Source organism: Typopeltis vanoorti, chromosome 21 (assembly GCF_054136105.1).
Source record: "Typopeltis vanoorti isolate ZY-2024b chromosome 21, IOZ_Tvanoo_1.0, whole genome shotgun sequence".
NCBI classification, from domain to species: Eukaryota; Metazoa; Arthropoda; class Arachnida; order Uropygi; family Thelyphonidae; genus Typopeltis; species Typopeltis vanoorti.
Window position 1 is genome coordinate 65,862,931 of NC_143569.1, and position 20,083 is coordinate 65,883,013.

Here is a 20,083-nt window from a genome sequence, read left to right on the forward strand (position 1 = left end):
AATGCATTTATTAAGAAAAATAGTAAATAAAACTAGACTAGATAAAATTAAGAAATATAGATATAAGAAAAATGTGAAATACAAGCAATAAACAGTTGGATATCAACCCGAATAATAAAATGGAGATTGAGCATCTGAAGAGAAGATGTAATAATAAAACAAATCATTATTTTCGGCAGACTAGGTTTCCATCCTAGTTTGGAAACCAAAGAATAAGAGAAAGAAAGGAGGACCGAAAAAGACAAAGATACCATTAAAGAAGATGAAGTCTTGCTCGACAGATGTCATATCTCATGCGTGAAGAAGAAGAAGAACTAAATATTATTTTATTTGAATAGAATGTTTCAGTTATTAATATTTATTCACATTTTCTTTCAGCTCTGGATCTGTTTCTCAATTAAAACATACCTTGTATGCAGAAAATGAACATTATATTGAATTTGGCAGAATCTGTTTTGCTTGCTCTGTGGAGGTGTATTGTACGTTATTATTTTGATATACAACTCAGATTAGTATCAAGCTGACAAAGCACTATGTCGATCCAAAATAATTATGCTCGCATATCTGGAAGTGGGGAGATATTTGAATGTAATTACGACAGTCCTAATACACTCAGAACACTAAGAGACTGTGTATATGTTAACTGTTCAATGAACTACATGTGTCCCTCTGGCTTGCTTCTTATCTGTTTTTAGAAGATAAATTTAACTTTCTAGGAAGGATAGACTGACTGACTTCAAGTTGGAAAAGGAGTTAGGTAAGGATGTTTACTTTCTCCTCGCTTGTTTAGTATATATGCGGAGGACATCATGCGTAAAGCATTGGATGAGCTCAAAACAGGAATTAGGATAGCAGGTAGATTGATCAGTAATCCGAGGTATGTTGATGATACAGTACTCCTTTGTAATGACATGGAAGAACTAGGAAATATTCGTGACAAAGTTAACAAGATCAGTTATAACAGAGGACTTCAACTCAATCCTAGCAAGACAAAGATCATGGTTCTCAAAGGAAATACAAACAGGGAAGCTCTTGAGAAACAAGTTTACCTTAATGGAGAAAGAATTAAGGATGTCAGCACGTTTGAGTACATGGGATCCACTATTAATGTGAAGAATTGCTGAAGAATTGCTCCTTAAGGTGTGTGTGTGTGTGTGTGTGTGTGTGTGTGTGTGTGTGTGTGTGTGTGTGTGTGTGTGTGTGTGTGTGTGTGTGTGTGTGTGTGTGTGTGTGTGTGTGTGTGTGTGTGTGTGTGTGTGTGTGTGTGTGTGTGTGTGTGTGTGTGTGTGTGTGTGTGTGTGTGTGTGTGTGTGTGTGTGTGTGTGTGTGTGTGTGTGTGTGTGTGTGTGTGTGTGTGTGTGTGTGTGTGTGTGTGTGTGTGTGGAGTGACTGATCTCTTCGGTTGAGGCCGCCAGAAAAGCATACAACGGAACTACATGGCGAGGCCTGGTGTGGAACATCACCGAGCATTGGAGGGACCATACGGCATCTGTAGATGCCCAGTGAACATAGTAGTAGGAAGGATAAACACTGAGACACTCCGTATAAAATCGACTAACTCACCTTCACTTGAAAAGTCCTTTTATAAAGGTGCGTCTCCTAGATCGAATTGAAATGCAACCAGCTCAAGGAAATGTCACGTCGTCTTAATTTTAGTCTTAGAGAGTGGAACATTACGTAGAACAGAGTGCTGATTAGAAAATCAGGAAGTGCGTTGACGAAATGGATAGAACATGACTGTGGACGAAGAAAATGAATTGCTGGAGGAAATAACTGCACTTTAGTGGGGAAATGAGTTTAAATATTTTGTTTACTTATCGCAATTCAGCGTTTCTATTCAGATGAGCGAGATCTGAATTTGTGGCCTTCGGTTGGCAAAGGAAAGTTTTACGGATTCGTAAACTACACAGTTTGTAAATAGAAACATTCATATTCACCTATAAAACACAAATATATAAAACAACTTATCTCACGATATGTTACAACTGAGACATACTTCTCAGAATACAGAATCAAGGTATACGACATTTTGTGCTCACATTTATCTGTTTAAGTAACATTTTTATAAGTATCATTAAAATGGAAAGATGTAAATACAAATCAAGATGCCATCATTGTTGAAGAAATATCTGAACTTTCTCTGAAAATAATAGTAAGGCGTGTAGTATATCTAAATATAATATAATAAAATATATTAATAAAAACACTAAACAATATAAAATTTTAAAATAAAACTGGTAAAAATATTTTATTAGAAATAATATTAGGTTATATAAAATTATTGGAATATTATTCCAAAAATTTTATATATTTTATTAATTTGTTATAATCATTGTAATCATTCAATCATTTAATCAGTAATAATTTTTATAATAAATATAATATAATATTATAGTTAATTTATGAGTAATATTTTATGTTAAATAAAAATCTAATACAACGAATAGTTTGTCGTAATATTTTCATTTTTATTATATTTGTAGCATATTTGATTTATATTTAATATAAATATAAAATATAATTTATAATAATATATACATATAATAAATATATTTATTTTGATGTTTTATATAACTATAAACTAGTAAGCTGATAGAAAAAGATAATCGGATTGAATCTATGGGAAACGACCCTGGAATGGAAAAGGGAAAACGAAAATGGAAACGACAAAATATAATACATATAGCAAACTGGAATGTAAGAGGAATAGCATATAAAGAAATAGAATTAGACCAGTTATTAAATGAAAGAAATTTTAAAATAGCAGTAATCACTGAAACAAAAAAAGAAATTAAAAGGAACTATGAGAACTGAAAATTTTAATGTGATATACAGTGGAGTCGACAGAGACCAAAGAGCACAAGCAGGAGTCATGATTTGGATTCATAACTCCCTTTCAAAACAGTTAAAACATTATAAATTATGGAATGAAAGAATAATAGAAGCTAGAATAAAAATAGATAGAGGCTATTTAACAATAATTGGCTTATATCCCCCAGAAGAGGGAAGAGAACAGGTTAATATTGATTTTTATAATCAACTACAAAACATATATAATAACATAAATAAAAATGACTACATAATTTTAGCAGGAGACTTAAATGCAAGAATTAGAAACACGAAAATTAATAATAATATAGGAATACATGGAGAACACACTCTAAACAGGAATGGTAAAAAATTGATTGACTTTGTAGTTTATAATAATCTAAAAATAATGAATTCCTTCTATAAACATAAAGACATACATAAATGTACTTGGGCAGCAAGAGGATGGAAATCAATATTAGATTACTTCATATTAAATGAAAAGACATCAAAATTTTCACTAGATGTTAGAGTTCACAGAGGATATGAAATAAGCAGTGACCACTTCCTTGTTAAAATAAAATTAAGATTACCACCTAAATGGCTACAAGTAACAAGAACAGAAAGAAAAATTGAAACACTTGTTTATAAAACTAGACTATTGAATGACACAAATGTACAATGGCTATATGAACAAATAATTAACCAGTATCTAGATAAAATAAAACAAAATGAAGAAATAGAAATAGAATGGCTTAATATAAAAACAATACTAAATGCAGCAGCAAATGAAAGCTTAGGAAAGACCAAAAAATTCAATAAAAGGAAAACACTGAAGATCTGGGATGATACAATCAAAGAAATAATCAAAAAGAAAAAAGAAGCCTATCACAAATGGTTAAGCAGTAAAAGATTAGAAGATGAAATAGAATATAAAAGAATAAAAGCCATAGCTAAAAGAGAAGTCAGGAAAAGACATAGAGAATCATGGAATAAATTTGTTTCTAATTTAGAACATGATTTATATAAAATAAGACCCAATGTATATAAGATTTTGAAACAGTGCAATACAGATACCAAAGAAAACATAAAAATAACACCGAATTGAAATTAGAAGAATTTCTAAATTACTACACAGAGCTGTGGACAGATAAATGTTTTAAAAAAGACAACTGGCAAACAATTAACGAAAATGAAAAGGAAATAACTGAAGAAGAATTAGAAATCAGCCTGAAAGAAACAAGAAACGGAAAATCACCTGGAGAAGATAACCTAAGTTCAGAACTATATAAATATGCAGGAACTAGATTCAAAGAAAGATTCTTATTATTTTTAAATACAATTTATTCAACTGGTATCCCCTCAATAGAATGGGAAAAAGCAATTGTGATTCCCTAAAAACTATAGAGGTATCAGTATACTAAATTCCTGTTAAAATATATAGCAGAGTCTTAAATAGCAAACTAATGAAATATTCCGAAAACTTTATTTTAGAAGTACAGAATGGATTTAGAAAAGGACGATCATGTATAGACCCGGCCTTTTGCCTAAAATTAATAATAGAGAAAAGAAGAGAATACAATTTAGAAACACATATTGTATTTATTGACTTTGAAAAAGCATTTGACAAAGTTAAAAGAAACATATTATTTAACATATTAAAAGAAAGACAAATACCAAATAGTATCCTAAAAGCTATCACAAGTATATATGAAAATAATCAAATACAAATAAGATTAAATCACGAGCTATCATATACGAGAGAGATAAACGAAGGGGTCCGACAGGGATGTCCCCTCTCAGCAACTCTTTTTAATATCTACTTAAATGAAATAATAATAAAATGGAGTAAAAATTTACATCAAGGAATTAAACTTTCACCTACAGTTAACTTAAACACTCTCCTCTTTGCAGACGACCAAATAATAATTACAAATTCTGAAGATAACTTACAGAAAGCTATTTTAAATCTAAATGAGATATCCAAAGATTATGGTATGCTAATATATCAACGGAAAAATCAAAAACTATGGCCTTTAAAGGACAAGATCCAGCAAGAACTAAAATAGTAATAGATAACAAGATCTTAGAACAGGTGAATTCATTTAACTACCTAGGATGTATGATCACTTATGAAAATGAAAAAGATATAAACATAAAAATTGCACAATATTTAAAAATAACAGGTGTAATTAACTCTATATTTAAACCAAACCTAGTTCAAAAACAAACCAGACTAAAAGTATACAATACATTAGCCTTACCGGTCTTAATGTATGGAAGCGAAATCTGGACAATAAAACAAAAAGATGAACAAAGATTAACAACAGCAGAAATGAAGTTTATGAGAAAAACTGCAAAGTATACCCTATTTGATCACAAAAGAAACGAAGATATTATGAAAGAATTAAACCAAGAACCAGTAATAGAAAAAATTAAAAAATATAGACATAAATGGATGGAACACGTTCAAAGAATGAAAACAGAAAGATTACCAAAACAAGCCTTATTAAAGTACAAGCCATTAGGAAAAAGAAAACCAGGACGTCCTCTTAAACGATTCAACGATGACTTCTAAGGCCGGAACAGGCCATGCTAGGCCTAAATCTTTGATATGCATGATGATGATGATATAACTATAAAAATATAAATATAATTTTGATTCTTAAAAAAATTGCTGTACAATTACTAAATATGATTAATGATTCTCAGATTAGCTTTAGAGGATGCAATTCAAACAATACGATAAAACAACTGATGTATGTGTAACGAAAAATCACGGCGATTTTTTTTTATGAAGTGAAATGGCTAAATTGAAAACCTAGTCGACAATCGAAGTGTATAAACTGTAATTGATTTTCCGTCGTAGCACCTTTTTTCCCTAAAAATTCGTCCCAAAACTGGGTGAGTCTTATACCCCGAAGATTGAAATTTCACTTAGAATTTTCATTGGTCAAAATTTGTCCTTTTGTGCCACTACTCCGCCCGTTTGTCATAAGTAATTTTGAGTTAAATATGTAAGAAAAAAAATTTAAAATATGGATAAACTATAACTAATTAAATAAGACAAAGGATACGTTCCGTATAGTGAAATGGAACTTAATACGGCTGGTTTCATGTAAAACAGCGCTTGGTGATTTACGGCTTGCATTCCACGGTGTCATAACGACAATTGATAACGCATCCAATGATCTATCCGGTGCAATAGAATTACCGCTACCCCAGTGTTTAAGATTATTTTATTATTAACCCATTGCTCAAAAGCAACATAGACACTGCAATATTATTTCAATTTTAATAATTGAAATAAAAAAATTTCAAAATTAAATTGAAATTAGAAAAATTTTATGCACGGCCAATCTACATTTTTTCATACAAACATTCCTGTCCTAAACAGATTCGAATCCACAGGGTACGTTTGTTGTAAAAATGATTCCACCCATTCGGCCACTAAGGCAACATCATTTAAACTTTTTTTGAGTTATTTAGCTAATTTCTTTCTTTTGCTCAGTTGTTCAGCTAAATTCTGTCTATATTCTTCAATTTCATACCAGTTACTTCTTAGAAGTGAAGATGAAGATCATAATATTCTTTAATTCTATTATTATTCGATTTCTATTTGATTATTTTATCATTCTTTCCCATTAGAGGCACAATTATCAGAGCTTTTATTATTTATTTTTTCTGTTATTTTTAAAGGAATTCTGAATAGGATTCTATACATTTATTGAATTTCCTGAGTTGGCTTATCTTTTATTGTATAGGAAATAATTCTGCCAATTCTTGGGAAATAATAATTATAATATTGGTTAGTTATTAATCTCTTCTCAGCCATTTTTTTTTATCTTTTTGCTCTGTATTTGTTTGAAGTTTCTCTTTTAAAATAGCTACATATCTGCTTTATTCAAGTTTTCAGTATTTAAGGTTTATTGTTTAAGGTTTATTGCAGTGACGTTTAATTAGTTTATTTCTTCCAATTTTTTATTGATTATAATGGAAGGCCTCACTGTTCTGTGATTATTACCTGTATTGTTGAAAACTATAACATCATTTACAAAATAACTTCTATTTAATATTTATTTAATATAAAATGAAAACTATTATATCATTTACAAAATTGACTTTTATTTAATATTTATTTAATATATTTAATATAAAAAATAACATAAAATCTTAAAGTGTGAAAAAAACCTATTCAAGATTATTCTGTCATCTGAAAACATGACAACAAAGTAAACAAAAATGTCCTTATCCTTATAAGGACTGGCTTAAAGGGGCGAAGCATGAATGCTTTTCATCTTCCCCGTTATCTGTAGAGGACAGTGTAGGGATAAGGTGTTATTGAGCAATTAAAGCTCTGATCATGGCAGGAGGGTAGCAGCAATAGCCGAGCCTCAGCTAGAACTTCATTGGCTACAGCATTGCCATCCATTACACTCCAAGGGTACTGGAATGAATGAATCAATCACCGACTATGTAAGTAAAGGTGAAATCTCAAAAATACGGACGATCTCTAGGCCACTCCATAGTGGGCGAAAGACCGTCCTAATCTCAGCGTTGGTTCCACTCAGTGACGGGCTCCCCGACCACTGAGCAGAACCGCTCAAATTGCGAAGAAAATAATTCACCGACAAAGCCCCTCAGCGGGCCGTGCCGGAGAACACCTTCCCCGGAGACTCAAAGTGCTCCCTTAAGGCAAAAACCCCAAGAGAGCGAACTCAAAAACTCATCGCCCAAGGAGTTAACAGCAACAGCCGAACTTCAGTTAAACTTCATTGGTACAACATTGCATTGTTGCCATCCGTTACCCCCAAGGGCATTAATGAATCAATCACCGCATCTCACGGTCGATTGATTCTCCTCTCAAAACAAAAATGTTTTCCAAGTCATATTACTCATTATATAATGTCTTTTAAAGTAAATGGTGTTTGAAATCTATTTGACTTATTTTAATATATTTCAAGTATTTCCAAAAATATGAACAAATTTTCAAATTTATATTAAAGTTTTTTAAAAAATTTAGAATATCTTTTAATTGTTTTCATTATAACTGTTATTATTTAAATTAATTTAGTTATAATAAAAATAGAAACACATTTATAAATTACTGCATATCAATCAAAATATTTGAATTTTAATGAATATTTCAGCAACTCTGAGAGCCTAGCATATACTGATCGTTATCGTAATTCAATAGTGCTTCCATTCGACGTTTATCTGATTTATATCGCAATGACGTTTTTATTTGCAGGTCTATGAGAGAACAAGACTCTGGGGTTGTCCAGAAGTGGCTGGATTATATCGGTTTAGAACTGGAACTGAAGTATGTAATGAAAACTTCGTCAACACCAACTTAAGCGTTAAAAATAGTTCATCTTCGGGGTGATTGATATTCCTAATTGTACAATATCTGGCTTTCGATCTATTTATTAGATCGAAGTCGATGACTAGATCTATTCGATCCAGTCATCGATTTATTTAAAAGATTTCCTAAGCTTCAGTGGCCCTGTTAACACCTCGATTTCATTCTTTTTAAAATGTTTTATGTATTTCAAAACATATTAATAGTGAAGTAATAGATTCGTTTTTCACAAATTAATACACATGGATTTTCAATCTTCAGTTCTTATAAATAGGCGATTACTTCGTTCATGATAGGAATCTAACCCTATTGATACCGATTACGTCAGAAATCAATGAACAACCGTAAAATGATATGTCAGAATCCCAAATATATGCCCATGCAGTTAATTGCCTTCTCCTCTTAAGTATTTAACTAATGTCACAATCATCGTCAGTGTTTTTCATCTGTAGTTACACGAACTCTGTGGGTTCCCTGTAGATATATTTCATCAATTTTAGTTAAGATTTGGTTCCAAAATAATACAAAAAAAATGCTTAGTTCGGAGAAGCGCAATTTTGAAAGAAAAAAAAGTGGTGTCGTGAAGAAAGTCCATATATTTTCTTAGAATCTTCGCCAATTTTTTGTGACAGATCTGATGTAAAGAATAGAAATGTTCCCTTTTAAAACTTGTGGTATCATCACTACGACGAGGGAGATGATTGAACAGGTGTTTGTTGATAGGATTTAGTTGAAATGTAGTTAGAAGGAGATTGAGTTCATAGTTAAGTTTTTCGTCAGAAAGAGGCGAACGAGCCCGGTGTCGGAGTGTAAAAATAAACCCGAATTTTTGTGGAGGATAGTGCTGGGGTGAGCGTGAAGATACCTGTCCGTATGGGTAGGTTTTCTGTAATTAGAAATGTTGACAGTTTATTTGATGTTAGCGAGTACTGGACCGTTTGTGTCCAGTACTCGCTAACATCCACCGGGGAGATTTTGAAGAAAAGGTTATTTCACCCTTTCCTTTAAAACCAAAGATTTGGAAACGTTACATTGACGACATCTTTTTAATTTGGGATCATGGCCTTGAATCCCTCAGGAGCTTCCAAGACCACCTGAATAATATACATCCTAACATCAAGTTTACAGCTGAGTTGGAAGTCAAATTGACCTGTTCAGCAGGAAAATTCAAGATTTATATTTACAGAAAACCTACCCATACGGACAGGTATCTTCACGCTCCCCCCCACCACCACCACCACTATCCTCTACAAAAATTCTTGCAATGGATCCATGCCTTGATTCATTATTGAACTACAGAGGCTAACATATGTAGACATCACCATATTTATTTTAGAAACACTAATATTGGGAAATGCATCATGGATCATCTTCAGAGTTCTTCAAACTTTAAACTGTATGTCATCATGCCATCATTAGGCTATAATTTGCCATTGCATCTAGGCATTTTGCTTCGATCTCCACGAAATGTTCTAATTGCTCTAACTTGGTAGAAATATTTCAAATGACAAATTGTTTGCTGCTAATAAATAAAATGTTTCGCCTTTATTTGTAGTTTGGCATAAAGAATGATAAATTCCGATATTCTCCCACAAATGGAGAATATTTCACTGTTTAGTTATTAGAACACTACGAGTTTTAAAATGTCTCTAGTCGAAGGAAGAATATTACCGAGATTTCATTATTCCTGTAGCAGTTTGAAATTGTTTTCTTATGCCGGGATAGCATGAATATCGTTTAAAAGCAGGTTCATAAAAAGTTTGTTTTATGTTACCATAGTTTAGATCATTAGGTTTTATCTACTGGCGTATTGGTAGTTGATCTGCTTTGCCGAGTGGTGAACGTAATCGCTCTCCATTCAGGAGGCTGCAAGTTCGAATTCTCAGTGTGGTCCTTGTTGTTGTGAGAGTATCTTTAGGTGGAAAACGAATTACTTCACGTGGTGTAAGCGCACACTTATTGCAGATTTGATTTTATTTTCCTATACTTAGCACTGAAAAAAGATTCAGGGGCAGGAAAGACCTCAGCCTCAAACAGTATCCTGTGCTATCTAACTGCAGACAGCAACCGTTAAGAAATTCTGCGTTCTTTATATCATATGTTTTTATACATCTATCATTGTTCCCAGTAAACTAAGTTCATTGATTCAGAAGGTGAGTTAACCGGTCTCATACGGAGGTAAGGAGTTTTATTGCCCGGAAACTCAGGTTTTTCCTCCCCCCCAGAACAGGAAAACCGACCCGTGAACACACGCAACTACACACATAAGACACACCAGGAGGCACAGGGCTAACCATCTTATCCTGGACACAATAGTGGTTAAATGAATAGAAAATCCTCGACACTGCAAGGTAAAAGAGGAGGAAAGGAATAAGATAAGATTATTCCCGTTCTATAGGAGAAAGCAAAAATATATAAACGACTTCTTTCTTTAAAAGTGGTAATGCCACTGTGTTGCTCATTATCTCTTAGAAGAGAAAGAATTTTCGTTGTGACTCAGCAGAAAAACCTTCTAACAGTGAGTAGAACTTTGTTTCTGGTGTGAGAGATGCTCTTATGGGGGTTAATTATATTGATTCTGAATGAAATTTCAGATTAAATTAAGAACTGTGATTCTAAATGAAACATTCCTTTGTAGTCCACGTATAACGTGGATAAGTATTTTATTTTTATATATTTTTAGTAAGTTTCAAATAAAAAAAAAGATATGATTCAATAAATATGAATACAGATTTAATTAAGGAAGATCAGGGGTATTGCTTGCCATTACTTCACACCTTAATTAAATTCACTAACTTGAAAAACTTATTGCAAACCAAATTAAACTGGTCTCCTATGTTGCTGATATTATTTATGTTGAATTCACCCTTAAACATGCAAGCATATTTCGATATCCACCATGATCAGATCCATTGAATGTTAATCTATTTCCAACGCAACAACAAACCAATATTATGTCAAGTTCAGCATAAAGAGAAACTATTTCATGGAATAATTTTTATTTCAATGATGAATAATACTTTCTTCAATTATTTTATTGAAATATCAGTCTTCCTTTTCTGTTTATGACAAATTATATTTTATGACAAATCATAAAATATACTCAAGCAAACTATCGTCATATCCAAAATTTACTGCGAAAGAACCAGAAAGTTGCAACATGTCTAAATGCCAATCTCTCTTTCTTTCTTTCTTTCTGGCTTCTTGGCAACATTGACAAATCTTTTTGAGCCTCTTCGTTTGCATTTCCATAATTCTTCTTCATTGTTATCCACATAAAATATCCTGGTTCCTACATTTTCTAATTCTAATTCTCGTATACGACCTTGGCAAAGGCCTTCCTACTCTCTTTGAAACATCTTTCAGTAACACATTTTGCTGAAGAAACAGATAAGAAGAAAGTTGTTCAAAAAACTCCCACGACTCAATCTAGATGCCATTTTTAGATTTGAGTCCAAATTTATTCTACATTGTTTACTCTTAGCCAGTGAAAAGCCGAGTCGCCTTTTCACTGTTTCCTTTTCTGTTAGTATCTAACCTTTGGCCCTGAACGTAGCCATAATCGAAACGATTGCTAAGAATAAAAATAAATTTCTGATTTTTAATTATTGTCCATTTCACGCTCTGCAATCCATTTCTAAAGTAATAATGAATAGCACTTAACTTCTTAGCTATCGTGAATCATCTGAAATAAAAAATGATCTCCATGAGGTATTCCGCGACTGTCGATGAAAAGGACTCTTCTTGTATTTATCTTACCTACATTGGAAGAAATGCCACGAAAAAATTTGGGAAACTGAAGTAATTACTCTTGATAACTCTTGGAACTTCATGGGATTTGAAGAAAGGACAATTAAGTAAGCTTCTAGCATATCTTCCCAGTTGTACAACAGCGATATCTAGAGTTCTTGGAGAGGGTACGGCAAACAGCTGTCGCTTGTCCTTGTTTCTAAACCCAACATGGTATATTACTGCATGAACTTTTGCAACTAGCCTCTCATCAGAAACATTTTTCCCAAATCATATTTTACATAACGAAAACTGCATGGTTCAAGAATTTCTGCTCTTTCGTAATTTTCCTAATCACGTTGAAGTATTTGCTATTTTCCCATGCTATTAATATAAATAATTATTAATTAGATAATTATTTATCTAATTCCAAACGTATTTGGAATTAGATAAATAATCACACAATACGCTGTTAAAATTAATGAGCAAATATCCAAAGTATTGATCACTAATGAACTTTCCAAAGATAATCTGTGTATTTTTTTAAAATTATATCTCCCAATGAGTCAATTGGAGTTGCATATTAGTGATGCTATATCGTTGTTTCGAGAAAATTTGCTTTGCATTATAACCATTCCAAGAAGGAGAAATAACAAAATAATAAGAACAGAAAGAGCTGTAAAAAGACATTTCTTTTTTGTAAAATATTATATTATATTATAAAAAAAAAATCAAAAAAAAAAAAAAAAATCAGCTAACGCCTTTTTATTCCCGTATATACGGGAGTAGGCGAGGCCATTTTAGCCCTATCTAACTTTGGAGACTGAGTGGGCAGTTCAATCTCCACTGGTACCAATCAGAGACAGATGGCCCAAAGCTATCACTAATTAAGCGGTACGCAGTGAAGAGAGACGGCTCAAATGTGCCGCCATCTCGTGGCCCCTAACCCTAACACAATATATTTAATGTCTGAAATAATGTGGGTTCTACGGTCGATTTTCTTGAGTTTACAGGACGAAAAACCCGAGTTTCCGGGAGGAAAAACCTGCCTGCCCGTGCCAGAGATCGACTAACTCGGGAACCGGTCGAAAAAAGGCTTAGAAAAATTTCCTCTAGTCGCCGACTAGACTCGAAACCAAGACTTCCTTCGTGCGGCCTAGCGCGATGGTGTGCAAACGCCACATCCACTGAGCTATATAAATAATAATATAAATAATAATATTATATTATTATTTATATAATTTATTAATTTTGTTATAAGAATAGCTTTTTGGATATTCTTCAATATTTTCTTAAAGTTAAAAAAAATTTTTTTTTAACTTTAAGAAAGATTGGTACAAATAAAAATATTTGTACCAATTTGTACCATGGACGAGAGGTTGCTCGAAACTTAATAGCAGAATATGTTAACTGATTACGATTGCGACAATTAGAAAGAAAGAAAATATACAAACTCAAATGGTTAGTATTAATTCACATGGTTAGTATTAATTTTATTCACCGATGTGAAACATTTATTTTTGCAGCAAGTGTGAATGTGATTTTAGGTTCCAAAGGAAAATCCTGAGAACAATGTTTGGCCCAGTGGATCGTAATTATTTCTGAAGCATGAAATGCAAGTTCATGAGTTATCCCAACTCTATAATGAACCATGGGGCTAAAATATATGACAATGCACAATATAGGAAAAGAATAAAGAGAATGCAAAAGATAGTACTATTATGATAGTATTTTCTGAACATCAATAGTTTGATTGATAACAATATTCAAACGAAAATCGTTGTTTATTTTTCCCAGTGGAAATTCTTTTAATGACAAAAACAGAGACGGATAGAGAACAGCTACCAAAGTAAAGAACAAATTCACACAACAAATGAGTTTTGATTCAAACCGCAGGGGTACAAATGGTATAATTTTAAACTGGTTTTTAATTAGAATTAAGTACCGGAAGCAGTGTTGCCCGTTATCCCTGAGAGGTTCATTTGTTCAATTCACCTACATGACATCGAAAACTGTATCTCTGCTTTAATTATCATCTCGTGAGAAATATTTATAAAAGAGAAAAATTGATAAAACTAGAAACTGCAACTATAGATTATGATCCAGAATCACTACGAATTCTGATAGTCACGTGGATGATGAATTCAGTTTGGACTTAGCAAAAACAGATGTTAGGATTTTTTACGTGATAGTCAACAGAGTTGTAAAAGGAAAACCAATTTCAATTAAGAAATAAATCTATAAAACAAGGATTCTCTATTAAGACGTATGACACAAAACAGACAGGCGATACGAAGATAATATAAAGGAGATCATTTTGTAAGAAAATAACAAAATAAAAAAGTTATTTTGAATAATCTATTGAAATAAGATCTTCATGAATCCAAAATGCTCACATCTGAATTTTAATTGTACATTGATTCAAATAGTTGATTTCTTAGTGTTATTTGCTATATCATTTGGTGAAAAGGAAACTCGCAGACACATCAAACGAGTAGAACCAATTCTATGAACAGTCAACACGACTGGTCATAAAATTAAACCCGTTTTAAATCCGTTACATCTGTGGATGGCGTGTATACTCGTATTCGTGGTAGGCCTGATTTCGAGCAATTCTAGATGCCATTCTTTTAGTTCTGTGTCCCCTCAATTCACCATTGCTACTGACTATCTTCTCACGGACTAAATTACTGACTCTGAAAGACAAATTTCTATTCAGATGCAGAGAGAAGGTTCAATTCCTTAATAATTGATATCATAATAAGAAAATGTTATTAAACATTAGGTATATTCTCAATCCCTAAAGATGAAGTACGTTTCGAGAAAAATGAACTTCGAAATCGTGTTCATTGTGATTTGAAAATAAAGATTTTCAATCTCATTCTTCCAAAAAAAGTAAAACCGCATTAAAAGGCTGTCGGACAAAACATCTCAATCATTTTTTTTTCGACATGCTCATGAACTAAAGCCAACATTTCCTAAGATAGCTTCCCAATCCTCCAGTACTCTCGTGCCATTTTTAAAATTTTAGTAACACCTGCGTTTCCCCTTAAAGAAAAGGCCTATTTCGGAGACATTCTAATGATATTTAATTCAAACACGAATAATTAAAAATCTAAACGTATTTCTTTTACATTATTTGGTTATAATAAAATACGAACATGGGAAACAATTTTCAATCATTAAATACAAGTTTAATTGTAAGAATTTGAAATGCTTATAAATAGAAGCAAGAGACAGAGAGGCATGGAAGCGGACTGTTCATGGAAGCGGACTGCAACCCTCTTAAAGAGGAGGCCACAGGATTAGATTAAAGATAAATAGAAACAAAGAGTTATGAAAGTGTTTCTGAAGCAAAGAAAATAGTTTTTTGAAATCGGTCCTATAGTTTGTTACTTTTAGTCATAGATGGAGTCCCGTGAATAGGACTGATGGAGAAACAGTGCCTGATGAACATTATTTGGATTTAGACATTTAATTCAAACAGTTCGAAATACACCCGGTTCGATACCTTCTAAATTTTGTTTAGAAGATCGAGACAAACTTCTCCTACTAGTTTACAAATCGCGTTTAGTATATTTTATCTGATCTTTTGTTAGATTGGAATCCCAAGAGTATTGAATATCGTAGATAATAAGTCCTTGGCCCAGATGGAATCCTTTCCGTTCAATTAAAATGTTGTGATCCAGAATTCGGTCCCCCCCTCCAAAAAAAATATAAGGCATTGGAAAAGATGACAAAGAAAATATCAGAGAATGAATAAATACGAATATATTACTAAACGGGAAGCGACCTGATAATATGTTGAAGGGTACGTCATGTGACTTTATCTTTATTATAAAAGCTAAGAAAACTTACCTTTTATAATATAGTAACAGCTCAGTTGAATAAAGGCACTGGGTATACAATTGATACTAATGGACTTTGCAAAAGCTTTTGATAGGATTCTGCATGGAATTATGTTAAATAAATTACCGCATATAGGGATGGATAAATGAAGTTGGCGATACGTGTAAGAAAGTGGTTGATGGAAGTTAATCAGCCAATGGCTTCTTCTGACCAGTGAAGTACCGCAAAGTACTTCACTGGTCTGTACTTGATGCTACTACTCCTGTATAATTTGTACGTTAGTGACACAGGAATTGATGCGAGTGCAAATATTTAGTTGTTTGCAGATGATGCTAAAATTTTACAAGATGATTTTAATGGAATCGCAATATGGGCAATTGAGTACATGTTTTAATTTAATGTTGTAAAGTGGGGTTATGCAATTTGGGGTGAAAAAGATTACTAGCTGTGTAATCATACTGATGGAACTATACTCTAGGAAACTGAAGAAGTCAGAGATTTCAGGATGTTGGTCGACAGGAGGTTAAAATTGAGAACCACTCTTTTGATATAAATATTGAAAGAGTGGAAAGCTCCTCAGGTTACTTAACAACACCCTGACTAGCAGAGCTGAGGACGTTAATGATCATTTTGATACGGCCTTGTTAAGACCACAGCATGACTAATGTGTGCAGATCGAATGCCCTGGGTGTCTTGGGATGTAAACTGTGAAAGATTTAAACAGTGTTTACGTCTTTTTAAGATGTAATATTTTTCAAAGCTAGTCATGTATTCACGAGGCCACATTTCTTTATTAATGAGTAAGTACATCTAAATTTTCTGGAAAATGTTTTTGCTACATAATTAAGTTGATCTATTTTTAGAGAAGCCGATAATTTATCTAAAATACTGGGCAATATATGTGAATAAATCAATTAACCTTATCTACATCTTTGGTAATATCTATCTACACACCTAGTAAACAAGCCAACGGACCCCTCCCAACCATTGGTCAGATGGATCATGGTATCTAACGAGTCACGTGTTTGTAGCCGGTAGAAACTGGAGGAACATGATGCTCCTAAGTCCGTGCAACGGTATCACAATGACATGACTGCGACGATTTAACTGATGGAGTTTAACAAGATGCTGTGTTGCATGACTATCTGTTCGGCAAACTGTTGCCATATTGGGCCATCCCATGTCTATAATCAGTGATACTATACTAACGTTGAAAAGCAGGATTCAAATGCAAGTGTTACCTGAAGTGGATGACCCACCGCAATTACCGAACGTGACCGTAGGGTGCTACAACCGTCATTCGTCGACCGACAAGTCAAATAAGTAGTTGACGGCATCGACTGAAACGGGAATCTGAAAGCAATCATTCAGCACAACATGATAAGACCGCAATATTGAAGTTCCACGTTATCCGAATCAATACTGAGTATCGTATTCAGTGATGCAAAAAGCGTGCATAGTAGGGCGTGGAAACTTGGAAAGTTACATGTTTGGAAAGACAAATCACGCCTCATCCCTCTAACGAGCAGATGGATGGGGGTGGGTATCTGATGCCCGTTGAATATCTCTTACCAAAGTGCGTAAACCCGACTATAAAATTGGAGGTGACGGTTATTCCTGGTTTGGCCTCGGACCTCTGTTTGTGGTGCCACGAACATTGAACTCCTAGTATCTGAACATTTGCACAATTCAATGATTCCTGCAGACCACTGTCTCTTTCAGAACCAAGACATCGCATCGAGTCATACGTCTGCTGCTGTAACCGTGGTTTGTGGACCTGAACGTCACTTTACTTGAGTGACTTCCACAAAGACCTGATCTTAATCCTCCTGACCATCTGTGAAATGAACTGGAGCGACGAGTGAGGTCAAGGGACGTCCGTTGCTGAACAGTCCAATACCTCAATACATGGGTAAAGGAAAAATGGTTCAAAATTCCATCGGTCGCCATCTACGCTTGTGAAAAGTATTCACCGTAAGGACTGCTGCACTCATCGCAGCAATAAGCTCTTACATCTTATTAAGGTAGGCGCCATGGTTGTTTGTTCCTCATAGTATGGTTTCCGTTGACTCCTTTCCAAGCAGTATACTCCTGCATATAATTCTTAATTTATTTTTTCAAGTCTTTCAATGTATTCTTAATTAATTTCTTTACTTAAACTACAATACCATTAGAAGATGTATCAATAACCACGGTGGACACTCTGCCTCCACTTGGGGAGTGTAACCATGCAGTCTTGTTCTGGGAAGTTTCCAAACACGTGGAATTCTCTGTCAAGAAGGGGTTTATGTTCAGTGATAAGTCTGGCGATTACGAGAGACTCAGGAGCAATGGCGGCTCGTGTCTTGAAATCGTGGGGGTGCTGCAACTTTCGAAATATACATACACACTGTAAGTACAGTGTATACGTGTTTCAACAGTGAAACAATGAAAAAATATTGTGTATTAGTGATAAAATTATACAGTTTAGTATTATTTAAAAATTACTATAACAAATGCTATGTCTGTAATTGTAATGTCTAAATATTTAAAGAGACGGAGTAAACACGATAAGCACTACGAATACTCTACTATTGGCGCAAACTGAATATAAACAACAGTGGAACTGCGCGACGGACAGTTCCACTTTACGCTAATAGCGCGCATCTCACTATAACGTGCATATGCTTGCGCGCGTAGCAATATGACACTGTGGAAAACACAGTGTTCGCTAGCGTCCTTCGCCCTCCTAAGTGATACAAGATGAATTTTTATTTTTATTTTTTTCCAAATAAGAGAATTTCAAAAAGATTGATACTCTATAGTGGACAGCATGGCTTAGTAATGGGTAGGCCCTGTCTTAGTAACTAATTCACATTTGATAATAAAGTGACAGCAGAATTGGATAAAGGTAATGATTGCACCATGATACTGCTCGACTTTGCCAAAGCATTTAGCAGAATACCACATGAAAAACTATTACAAAAACTGGAAAAAATGGGAACAGATATGAGGCTATTAGCATGGATAGGCGGATGGCCGACGGACAGACACCAGAGAGTAGCATATGATGGAGTGGAGTCTAGGATAATGATGGTGATTAGTGGAGTACCTGAGGGTTCGGTACTAGGGCTATTACTCTTCAATTTGTATATCAATGATATAGGGAAAGATTGAAGATTGGATATTCAGTTGTTTGCTGATGATTCAAAACTGGGGAAATCAATAGTTGATAAAGCTAATGATTTAAATAAACTGGCATTGTGGGCAAGGGACAATGATTGTTAATTTAATGTTGCAAAATGTAATGTTATGTCCTTCGGGTTGAAAAGGTTGTATATGGTGTATCATATTGTGGGTATTGGTTTGCAGTAAATTGATTAGGCTAGAGACTTGGGGATAATGGTGGATAAAGAGTTGAAGTTCAAAGGGTATATTGCAAAAGTTGGTAAAATAGCTTATCAAATTACTTGGCTGGTGAAAAACACCCTAAAAGGTAAAGATAAGCAAGTTATTATCCCTCTTAATAAGGCAATGATTCGGCCACATCTTCACTACTGATCACAGATTTGTCACCTTTGTTTCTTGCGGACCAGGAAGTGGTAGAGAGGATTCAGAGATGAGTGACCAAGATGATGATAAGTCTGTGGAATACTCCCTACGAGGAAAGCTTGAAGGTTTTTGTGGGTTGCAAGTTTAGCTGATAGGTGGAAAAGAGGGGACATGATAGAAATTATTAAGATATTAAAGTGTTTTTTATGGAATTGAAGCAAATGAAAATTTTCAATATATATGACAAATAGTCAGAGAACCAGCGGGCCCATCTGTGAAAGTTGTGTAACAGTTTGGTTAGTAGGGGTGTGCAGACCAGATGTTTTTCTTGGAGTGGTGAGTGAGTGGAATGGATTGCGAGTTCCATGACGATGAATGGATTCAATGAGAGGTATGATTGGATTTGTGCGTATGATAGTCGATCTGGGTCTCCCGCGATGAGTCTACGGACTCCATGGAGATGCGTAAATAATAATAATAAGTAATATTCGTCTTATGCAGTTCCTCCGAATTTTTTTATTAAATAATCAATCTAATAATGATTTATACTACACATAGCAATATCCGAAGTATTAATACTTAGCTATTTTATTATTGAATTATAGGATGTTAGGAAAGAACTCGCCATTGTTAGCATTCAGGAATGAATGTGTCAGCATAGCTAATCTTTGATAGTATGGCTACTATTCTTCAATTTGTATATCAATGACATAGGGAAAGATTGAAGAGGGGGATATTCAGTTGTTTGCTTATGAGAGCAATAGTTGATAAAGGCGATGTAGATATCCTATAGGATGATTTCAA

The 20,083-nt window shown here is 33.8% G+C and overlaps 1 protein-coding gene across 1 annotated transcript in view; it reads right to left on the bottom strand.

The window, feature by feature from the left end:
* Window positions 1-2,100: 2,100 nt before the first annotated feature.
* LOC150094935 (blastula protease 10-like) overlaps window positions 2,101-20,083 on the bottom strand; it is a 96,226-nt gene continuing 78,243 nt past the window's right edge. The window contains exon 18 of the mRNA XM_090411153.1: window positions 2,101-2,170. Within this exon, the coding sequence (XP_090267279.1) occupies window positions 2,101-2,170 (70 nt within the window). The remainder of the gene's footprint in view (window positions 2,171-20,083) is intronic.